The 10,904-nt window shown below is 57.9% G+C and overlaps 1 protein-coding gene across 9 annotated transcripts in view; it reads left to right on the forward strand.

Annotated features, from left to right (window-relative positions):
- The window catches only part of LOC112923272 (mitochondrial import inner membrane translocase subunit TIM16), a 67,429-nt gene that overhangs the window by 23,020 nt on the left and 33,505 nt on the right, over positions 1 to 10,904 (forward strand). For all 9 annotated transcript variants that reach the window (XR_003235653.2, XR_012000217.1, XM_072751370.1 and 6 more), the window contains 3 exons: positions 526 to 576; positions 6,336 to 6,422; positions 6,893 to 6,975. Coding sequence is in view for 6 of the 9 variants with exons in the window: in XM_072751370.1 (XP_072607471.1) it covers positions 526 to 576; positions 6,336 to 6,422; positions 6,893 to 6,975 (221 nt within the window). In the remaining 3 variants the exon portion in view is untranslated. The remainder of the gene's footprint in view (positions 1 to 525; positions 577 to 6,335; positions 6,423 to 6,892; positions 6,976 to 10,904) is intronic.

Here is a 10,904-nt window from a genome sequence, read left to right on the forward strand (position 1 = left end):
AGGTGATCTGAGTCAGTAACATATGCTGAGTGATGGTTAGGATGTGTAAGCTTGCTGTCCTGGTTAGACACCAAGTTCTTTATGTGTAGAAATGACATCATCTTTTGTGCTCCTCTGGGCTGGGCTGAACACAGGGCCAGGCATTTACCAGCTGGCAGCCTAGAGTTTGGTTCTGAGCCTCAGTTTCTCTATCTGTGAAGGGCTCATGGTGATAGCCACTACTTCGTAAGGTGGTTGGAGAGATGGGGAGAGATCATGTGTGTAGCAGGCCTGGCACATAGTAGGTGTTTAGGAAATGTGAACACCTGTCACCAAGTTCTCTGTTGTGGGTGACTGGGGCAGGAAAGGGGGCCTGCCCCCTGCTGTGAAAAGGAACCAGGCTGGGGAGGGGTTCCCTGGTGTGTGATGCCAGCCCTGTGTACTAGGAGGCGGGGTCATCAGAGCCTACGGGTGGAGGAGACAAGCTGACCCCTAAGGATCCTGCCTGTCCTAAGTGCACTCTGTTTATTCCTCTCTCCTTTTTAGGACAAGCAGCTACGGATCTTTGACCCCAGAGCCAAGCCAGGGGCTTCCCAGGTGAGTTGTGTGGGCAGGGGCCCGAATTGAGGCCCTAATGGCTCCAGCAGGTGCAGGTGAGGGCAGGTTCCACCTCTTGGCAGAGATTCTGCTACACCCTATGTCCCTGGTCAAGACCGAGTAGGTGTGTAGGGTCACCTGGGAGTGGGCTTCTGTTGCCAGAAGCTCTTCCTGGGAAACATGTTTTGGGTCCTGGGAGGACCTGTCTTTGATCACAGGGTGGAGTGCAGACAGGCTGTCCACAGACTTTCAGTGGAGGCATCCTGTGGCTTTTGGAAGCTAATTCAAGATTCCACCTTCTGCTCCTTCTTTGAGACCCTCATCCCTCTACCCTTCGTGGCACAGTTGGCAGAGGCCAGCCTCAGAGGAGCCAAACGGACAGAGCCACCAACCCTGTACCTTTCCTGTCTCAAAGCCAGAGGGCCCCTCATTCTGTACCTGGGGTCTGTGGGATGCAGGCACTGAGCCTGTTTGGTTTGGGTCTCTGATGGTGCTTGGGGTGTATGGGCCTTCTGAGTGCTGAGTGGGTGGTGGGTTCTGGGTTCATGCTGTAGTCACTGAGCCAGTGGGGACTCATTCATTCGCTTGACAGCAAGTACCAGGCATATGGTGAAGGGCCTATCATCCGGGCTATGAGAGGCCAATTAGAGAGTTTTAAGCAGAAAGTGAGATGAGCAGATTGACATTTAAAATTTTTTTTTTCGGGATCCCTGGGTGGCGCAGCGGTTTGGCGCCTGCCTTTGGCCCAGGGCGCGATCCTGGAGACCCGGGATCTAATCCCACATCAGGCTCCCGGTGCATGGAGCCTGCTTCTCCCTCCGCCTGTGTTTCTGCCTCTCTCTCTCTCTCTGTGACTATCATAAATAAATAAAAAATTTAAAAAAAAAAATTAAAAAAAAAAATTAAAATTTTTTTTTTCTAGAAGGTGAGGAGGCTTATTTCCTGAGGGAGGTAAATATCAGAGTCCTGCTGCCAGTTCAGGGAAAGAGTTCTCCAGTGAAACCCAGGCCCATCACAGATATCCCGTCTCCATCTCTAGGGCTTGTTCCCTACCTGGGGTCAGGGGTAATTCACCAGCCTAAATGTGATCAACAGTAGCTGTGTGGGTGTGGGGGGGCTTCCCCGCATACTTGTAGCATGCACATGTGTACACGCACACACAGGATCCCCTTCATGGAGTCCACAGCAGTTTTTTGCCCAAGATAGACCAGTCACTTCTGTTTCTGACTGGCTGAAGACCCAAAGGAGGTCCTGTACTGACAGGTGAACCAAGCCAAATAGGAGGTTTTAGCCCACCCCCCATTCCACAGTGGCCGTACTTCCCCAGGAGGTTGGCTTTTGGTCCCAGTTGGCTCTGTGGCTGGCAGTGGTAGCTGTCTGAGTCTCAGAGCAAGGTGGGTATGAGCAGTGAGCCTCCCTGGAGCTTTCTATGATTGACCTCCAAGCCTCTGCCCGGAAAGGAGGTCCCAGGTTGAAGGAGGGAGGCTGAGGCTGTCTACCTCCAGCTTCCTCAGGGTCCCAGGGCACTGTGCATGGTACCCCCATTCTTGCCTCCACTGGGCACTGTGTGGGGCCGGCTCCCCTGGCGTGAACATTTTCTTCCTTCCTTGCCTCCTCCTCCTTCGGCAAGCAGGGGGTGGGGGGGATCGTGATGGTGCCGAGGTGGAGACAGAGTGGCTGCCGTCCAAACTGTTCCAAGTTCCTAGAAGGGAGGGAGGCTTTGGTTCTGGAGGGAGCCCCCCTGAATGGGGTTTCTGGGCCAAGGAGACCTGGGAAGAGCGTGGGTGGTTCCTACCCCCTCCCAGCTGCTGGGATGGTGCCTGTGCTCTGTGCTGGTGCACTGGTGCGGGGGCAGCAGGGGCTGGAATGCTGCCCTCCTCGTGGCCCTGCCCCCCACTTCCGCCCAGGGCATCTGGCCCACACCTGGCTTCTATTAGGAAAACCACTGTTGGCGGCCAGGGTCGGTGTGAGCTGAGGGGCCAGCTCGGGGGAGAGGCCTTCTGGGAGTGCCTTCTTTTGAGATCCTCCTTCCGCACTAGAGGGGGACGTTGTTGGAGGGGGGCCGGAGGGGCTGCATGCACTCCCTGTCCCAGGGCCTGTCACTAGAGCTTGGAAGCTGGGTGGAGGGCAGGGGGGCCTTGGGGAATCCTCCTTCTGCTGTCTTTCTTGGACCCTGCTCCACCTGAGCTTGAGTCACATCTCCTACTTTGTTTCTAGATTGCATTTATGACCATTTATTATGTCCTGAGCCCTTGGCACACACAGTCTTTTTCCATCCTCATGATTGTCCTGTAAAGTTGGCCCTTTGGTCATTCTGTCCCAGGGTCACAGCAGAGTGGCCCAGGCAGGCTCTGTGTGTTTGACTCCGAAGCCCCTTTGCCATCTGGATGGGGTTAGCCAATGCCTGAAGCCATGGGTGCACCAGGGAAGTAGCAACCTGCTGCTGCGGGGCATCCAGGGAGTGGTGAGGCTTCAGCACTGTCCTCCGTCCTCCTGGGCAGGAGGGGCCTGGGAGGAGCCCTCTGAGCTCTGGTGTGGGCTGGGAGACCTGTGTACTGGGTGTGTGTCAAGCAGGCCTGGGGGGCTGGCATCAGGAGCCCAGGACTGAGCCTGGCCGATGGGACCAGTGGGTGGTGGGGGTCTTACACCAGAGAAGGTCCCCTCACCTGAGGAAGGAGCCCAGGAGCCCAGGGCTGCACCTCCAGCCACCCTATCCTGTACAGGAAGCGTTGCCGTGGCAACAGGGGGGGATTTGGCAGGACCACAGCTGGAATGCTGGGTATGTGCCTGCTTCTGGTGCCCCTGAGCTGGGCAGCCAGCCCCTCCTGTTCTCTCCTTGGGGCCAGGTGTGGGGGAGACCTGAGGGAGCCAAGGGCCTTGTCCATGAGCACAGTGCCCTACTGCCTATTGGGACAGAGGCCACCCCTATGAGAGGGAAAGCCCAAGGCCTGGCCTGCAGGCTGGGGATGACCACCAGCGGTTTCCCCTTGAGCCTCCTGTGACAGTGTGGGACTTCAGGGTGGCCAGTTGCCCGAGTTCCAGCTGAACCTCCCCTCTGCTCTGGAGAATGAGAATTTGGGGATCTGGAGAGGGGACTCCTCCTCCCTAAGTCCCGGTAAGGTCAGGGAAGAAGAATTTGCCAGTTTTGAAAATGAAAATCAGTCTAGGGATCGGGGACAGAGGCAGGGGTGGGGTTGGTGCCCCCCCCAGGGGGGGCTTCCTGTGCCCCCTGGACGCCTAAGCCCACAGTGGGCATGCAGGCCTGGCGTAAGCTCCTTCCTCATCCCAGCGACCTTGGTGCCTTCGGTGTCCTGAGAGACCAGTGCCCTGCCCATCACCACCCTGTGGACAGCCTGGGTCCCCTGGTGTGAGCTCATCCAGGGACGGTTCTGGGGGTGCAGCTGGGACCTGGGACCCCTCTTGGTCCCGACTCTGCTGCCTTCTGCCCCCTGCTCTGTCTCCTCATCTCCCAGGCCCCTCTCACACAGACAGAACAGTCACTCAGCCCACAGGGAGAAGGCTCAGGGAGCAGACAGCTGTCTTGCTGGGTGACTTGAGGCCGGTGGCTGCTTCTGCCTGAGCCTCTGGTTTCTCTATGAAATAGGAAGATGGGGGGCACCTGGGGGGCCCAGTGGCTGAGCATCTGCCTTCGGCCCAGGGCTTGATCCTGGAGTCCTGGGATCGAGTCCCATGTCAGGCTCCCTGCATGGAGCCTGCTTCTTCCTCTGCCTGTGTCTCTGCCTCTCTCTCTGTGTCTCTCATAAATAAATAAAACCTTTAAAAAAAAAGAAGAGAAGAAGGAAAATGGGAGACAGGCCAATCCTGTCCCCCACCTATGCCCTCCATCACAGCGCATGCACCTTGCAGGCTGAGGACGTCTCCTCTCCCTCGCCCCCTGCCCCCTGCCCCCTGCCACTGCGCCAGCCTCTGCTCTCCCAGGCCCCTACTCTGCACAGGCTCACACCTGCTGATCCTTCCTACCTTAGCTCAAGTCTCAAGTGTTACCGAAAATCTACTTCCCTCTATTATACTTTTATTGTACTTCATTGTCATGCTTTTTAAGAAAATGCATATTGGGTATTGAGCACTCACTGGTGTTAACACTTCCCGTAAGAGTCCTGCGAAGTAGGACCCATTACAGTGTTCTTTCTGCCAGTGAGGGAACAGGGTCGGTGGTATAGGTATAGGTGTAGGTATTCGTGCTGAGATGAGGCAGTTCATGGGAGGACAGGTTCCACCCACACTCCAGAGATTGTGCCTTTAACCTCCACTTTGCTCCTTCCTTGCACTTAAAATAACGTGTAGTGACATAGTTATTTCTGTTTGGTTCAGCTCTGTCTCCTAACTTGTACATTCAGTGAGTTGGGGGACCCTTTCTGTTTCCACCATGTCCCCAGTGCCTAGTGGAATATGCGGCTCAAACATTCATATTATGAAAGAGCAAATAAATGAGCAGCCCTGCTTCACCGAACTCCGTTAACATCCCCTGGAGAACCATCTGAGAACCCTCTGGCCGCACCGCCAGCTCCTAGCAGGGTGCTTGGCCTGGGGAAGCTTCACATGTCTGCTGAATGAATGAGTGATGCCCATTGCTCTGCCAGCCATCTGGTTTGCTGCAGACACGGGATATTTGCACACCAGTGTGAGGGAGGGCGCATGTGACACTTACCACTGACCCCGGGGTGTCAGGGCAAGGCTGACCTGGCCCTGGCCCCACAGCCCCTTGTGTGTGGAGAGGGGTGTGGGGTGCTGGTTCTCAGGCCCCAGCCCTTACTTCCTGTGCTGGCTGCTGAGTGAGGAAGGGAGCAGTGAGAAAAGCCCCTTGAACAACATGGGTCGTTCCAGGGTCTCCCACGCTGGGGTCCTCCTCTGCAGGCTGAGGAGGGGACGCTGGGCCAGCTCCTCCCAGGCTACCTCCCTCATTCATTCCCAAGGAGATCGTGGGAAGCTTGGAGGAAGCTGGCCACAGTTTGGGGTGAGCTATTTTTGGTAACAGGGTCTTTGGTCTCAGGCTCCAGGGGCCGAGGTGACTGGGAGGGAGCTGTTTGCATTTCCTCTGGCCCCCTCTCCTCCCCCCTGCCTGGGCCCTGGGGACGAGGCTGCCTGTGGTATGAACTTGCCTCTACTCCCTGGGCCCAGGAAGCCTTCCTGCTGGCCAAGCTCCAGCACTGCAGGAAGGCGAGGAGGGACACTTATCTGCCCTCTCTGGGGACTGTTCCCTAGAGCTTGGCACCAGGCCCTCTCCCCAGGCCCTGGCAGTCAGGAAGTAGCTGTGATGCTGGTAATCCGTTGATCTGCAGTAGGCTGGTCCCTCTCACATGTAGTGTCAGTTGGTCCATGGAAAGCCCTGGAAACGTGAGCCCCACTTGGAAGTGAGAAAAATGAGGGTCTCAGAGAGCATGGGGATTCCCCAGAGGCTGGAGATAGCTGCTGGCTGCTGAGCGTCTCCTCTAGGATACCGGCAAGGACAAGCATGTGCTACTGCCCTGAGCCCCAGTGCTGTAGCCGGGCAGCCGGACAGTCCCTTTTGGAGGAGGGAGACAGCCCAAGCTTGATGACCAGGTCAGCCCTCTGGGTGCAGAGCTGTCCTCAGCCCAGGTGAGGCTGGGGTCCATCCTGTAGGGTAGGAGGCCTCTTCTGTCCCCAGCTAGCCTCTGGAGGTCCCCATCCTGGCCCCTCCTGCCGTCTGGGGGGCTCTCAGGCAGGTGGCCCACCCCAGGAGGACCCAGTGGCTCAGTGCCATCTTTTGTCTCCTCTAGAGCACAGAGGCCCACAAGAATGGCAAGGATGGCCGGCTGGCGTGGATGGGAATCCAGGAGCACCTTGTGTCCACTGGATTCAACCAGGTAGGGCTCTTCCCAGATGGGTAGGGCACCCATACCAAGAGGGTAGGGATGAGGCCCACTGGGAGGTGGGGAAGGCCAGCCAGCTCTCTGCCTGTCCATATACGGCCCTGTGTTCAGCTGGGTCTCAGAGCCCCAGGGGACCTCCAGCTGCTGAAAACTGGCAGATTCCATTTGCAATAGCTAACCCTGACCCTGGGAACTGTGGTAGCCACCGCCCCCCCACCCCCCCACCCAACCAGAGTCCATGGAGGGAACCGCCCCTTGTCCCTTGTCACCTAGGGGTTCTTAAAGGGGCAGGACAAGAAAACCCAAATTCTCCCTCCCTAGCATGACTCACCTCTCCCCCTCCCAGCTCTGCTTTGGGACAAGTGCCCTTGAACCAGGCTGTGTCCTCAGGCACTGGGTTTCCAGGGAGTCCAGGGGGCTGAGGGATGGCCCCCTCTGAGCCCCTTTTTGCTCCCTCCCTGCAGATGCGTGAGCGTGAAGTGAAGGTCTGGGACACCCGGCACTTCTCCAGCGCCCTTGCCTCCCTCACCCTGGACACCTCACCTGGGTAGGAGCAGCTGGCATGTTGGGGTGGGTTGGTGGAGAGGGTCAAGGGCCTAGATGATGTTTTGAGTCTATAATGGACACTCTTGGTGAGGGCCTCTGATGTGCTGTGGCAGGGCCACCTGTGGAGTGAAGGGCCCAGTCCACATAGAAGAGCCTCACCTGGCTCAGAGCTTGTCAGGGAGAGGCTGATCACCAAAGTGGTCAGGGGTGCTCGAGCTGGTCTCTGAGGCTTTGCAAAAGAAACCTGGTCCTGGCCCTACAGGAACCTCCATGGAGCTTTACCAGCAGAGGGTGGTGAGGCAGCTCTACATGAGTGGATGAGCCCACTGACCCCATCCCACACGGTCCCTAACAACAGTGGGCCCTTGGTCATGCAGGTTTTCAGCCTAAGGGCTCACCTTGGTGTGTTTTGGCATTTGGGGGAGGGACTGACCCTGCAGAGGCATGGGCAGGAAACGTGCGAATGTACTTGATTTTGCTGTGGCCATTTTGGTGGTGCTGGGGGTCAAAGAGACCGAAGCTTTGGTAGATAACAGGATGGGCATGGGTGACACAGGGTGGGGTGATGTGGGGACAGACAGGCTGGCAGGCTCGGAGGCAGGCCTTAGCATCACAGGCTCTATGAAACCTCCCCAGACCCAGCCACACTCCTGTCTCTGGTGGTTGGGATGGGGTGGGGGTGGTTGTGCCCCATCAGCTGGGGACTATAGGTACACCTCATCTTTCCATCCATATGGGAGGGTTTGTGGTTGTGCCGTGGGGACTCACCAAGCCTGCTCTATGAAGGGGCCCTGGGCTTACTGTGGCTTAGGCACCAGAGGCTCTGAGCAATGATTCCCATATCACAGCTGAGCAAACAGGTGCAGATGAGTGGGGGACCAGCCTGGCTGGGGTATGAGGAGGTGGGGGCCTGTTTCCCTTTCAGAAGCCTCAGCCCTGCTCAACGATGAGTCTTGGAGCAGCTTACTCGGACCTCCACATGATCCCCAGGCAGGGATCTGTGAAGGTCAGAGCTAGGAGAGGGTCCTGGTCCTTGGCTATCCATCAAGCCCCTTCCTCTTCCATTTCATGACTGGGGAAAGTGAGTCACAGAAGTATGACTTCTTGTCACAGAAGTGTGACTTCAGTCACAGTGACCTGTCCAAGCTCTGGGAGTAGCATAGACCATGCTTGGGGGTGGGGAAGTCTGACTGCCATAAGGACTCTTGCCAGAGCATGCCTCAGCTGAGAGCTCCCAGAGAAGGGGTAACAGTGTCAGTGAACCTGTGCTCCCATCCCCTTACAACCTAGAGAGAGGCTAGGGAGCTGGGGAGGCCCATTCTGCAGACGAGGATGGCAAAGCTGAATGAGATCCAGTGCGTCTGCTTACTCTGGGCCCTGGGGATTAGGAGGGGGGCACTCCCTGGGACCCCCTTTGCTGGAAGAGTAAGAGCTCCTAGGCCTGATGCTGCATTGGTACCTCCCCAGGCCAGACAACTCCTTCCCTACAGGGCTCCCTAGCAGAAGGAGGCAGCTGGCCCAGCCTGGAAAGGGGACCCAGGGCTAGCCATCCATTGCTCCTCCACCCACTACTTCCTGTCTTCCAGGCTCCACCCCTGACCCCTGATGGGTCCCTCCCCCCCCCCCCTCCCCGCAGAGCAGCCCCTGCCTGTCCCCAGCTTGGCCCCTGGAGGAGTTAATGATGCCCAGACCCCACGGTGCCACTGGCCAAGGCTGACCCTGTAATTACAGCAGTTAAGAATAGCTTCGCAGGGCTAGCAGGGCCTGGAATTTCTCAAATCACTCCCAGATGGGTGGCCAGACCAGTGTCCCGCCCCTCCATCCTCCAGTCCTGGCCCCTGCCCTGCCAGGCCACACCCTTGGCAGAGGAGTGGGGACTCTCCAGCCCTCTGTAAAGCTGGTGGACCTAGGGAATGGCGGTGGATCCCCTGTCCCCTGAGGCTCCCTGGGGTGTCAGTCCGGCTGAGTGGACCAGAGATGAGAAGTGTAGAGGGTGTTGAATGTGGGGACAGCTGTGGGTTTCCACTGTGTTCCCTCAGTTTCTCCACTATTCTATGGATTTTCCATCTCAATTTGAGCAAAACAGCGAGTGTTCTTTTAAAGCTAGAGGGGGCCACGGGTCAGGCACAGGCCTCTCTCCCTGTCATCTCCCATAGAGAACCTAGGGCCCCACCCTCTCAAAGGCTTCTGTCACAGCTTCCACCTGTGTCCTCCCACCTTCTCATTCTCATCATTTGTGGGGTGCTCCTCACTAAGAGGAGACATGCCGTGGTTGGAGGAACAGGGCATCAGGGGCCTATCTGTAAACCCAGGTTCAGGCAGCAGGTCCAGCAGGTGTGCCAGGTGCTATACTGTGTACAAGGTGGAGGTGGGAGGGTAAGTGGTAGGGCCTGGCACTGAAGGACCAGCTCACGTTCTAGACAAGGAGGTGCACAAACACTCTCTCGGTGCGATGCTTCTGGGTGGGTAAATGATCAGCTCTACCTGTCGTAGAGGCTACAGGCAGCTGGGGACGTATCTCCTCTGGCAGCTGAGGCCAGAGAAGTTGATTGTCTGTGGAGGTCACCCCAGCAGCCAGTCCATGGAAGATAGAGGCTGGTGTTTGATCTCCACTGCTTCACACTGGGGAGCTTCTGCCCCTCACAGCGGCCCCACTGTCTCCTGGAGGCCCACATGGCTAGCAACCTTGTGCTGGGCCAGGGAGCGTGTGTTGACATCCTGTCCCTGCCTGCCTTGAGCTAGCTGCTGGCTCACCTCTCCTAGTCAGTGCTTGTCTTCTGTAGAGTGTTGGCTGGGCACTAACGGGAGCATGTATAGCCTGTGTGGATGGCACAGGGCCTGTGGCAGCAAGGTCCCAACAATCAGACTAGCATCTCCCCACATCCATCCCTGGACCCTGCTCTGGAACCATTGAGATTGCCCTGGGTAAGGGTTTCATCTTGGCCTGGTCTCCCACTCTGCCCCTGGGCCTCCCTTCACCGCCCCTGTCCTTCTGGGGTGTCTGATGGGATATCCCGAATACCTTTTCTGGGAGGGCTGGAGTGAGTGTTTAGCCCTCTGTCTTTGGGTCCCGCCTCCCCACCCCACCCCCTGCCATCCCACTAAGCCAGGTTTGGCTTTGCAGTGAAAACATTTATTCAGCAGCCACGCTGTGTTCAGCAGCAGCCCACAGGCCCACAATGGCTCCTTTGACAGGGCTGCCGAGGGGGAGGGCAGGCCTTACCATAGCCGCTCCCCTAATGGGACCCAGGCTCACAGGAAATCCACCTGGGCCGCCGCTGCCTCAGGAAGAAGGGGCCCCACCCAGGCTCGCTGCCACCAACTTCTGCCCGCCACGACCCACCGCCCACCTCCTCCCTTCCTATGCCAGAACCCTCAGCAGCCGCTAATTGAATCCAGAGCCTCGCGTGGCTGGGCCTGACTCGGCGCTGACATCAACGCCCTGAGCCACAGGGCCTGCTCCCCAGGCCTGGCTGGGCTGCCTGCTTCCATCCAGGGTGAGGCTGGGAGGGGGCCCAGGGGCTATGACCCGTAGAAGGGACACGGGCATAGGGCCTTGGGGAGGCTGGCTCAGTGCTTGCAGCACCTCTCTGCAGCCCCAGGGCCCACTTTGCCTCCCGTCTCAGGGTCATGGGAGAAGGTGCTGTGAATCCATCCTTGTTCCCCTGCACCCAGCACCCAGTCCAGGCCAGAGCTCCACTCTGCATCCCTGGCCCTGCCCCCACACAGCCTGTGGCCTTCCTGGAAAACACTCCCACTTCCGGGGTTTCTGGAAAGCCTGGGCACATCCCAAGTACAGAGAGTAAAAGGGTATCACAGAGCCATCAGGCCTTCACAAACCAGGCTCAGACCTTTGGTCCTGTCCCTGGGGCACCTGCCCCTAACAGCCCCAGTGTGGCCCATCCTCCCCATTCACCAGACAGTTCCTGT

The sequence above is a fragment of the Vulpes vulpes genome, chromosome 3 (genome assembly GCF_048418805.1).
Source record: "Vulpes vulpes isolate BD-2025 chromosome 3, VulVul3, whole genome shotgun sequence".
Taxonomy (NCBI): Eukaryota; Metazoa; Chordata; class Mammalia; order Carnivora; family Canidae; genus Vulpes; species Vulpes vulpes.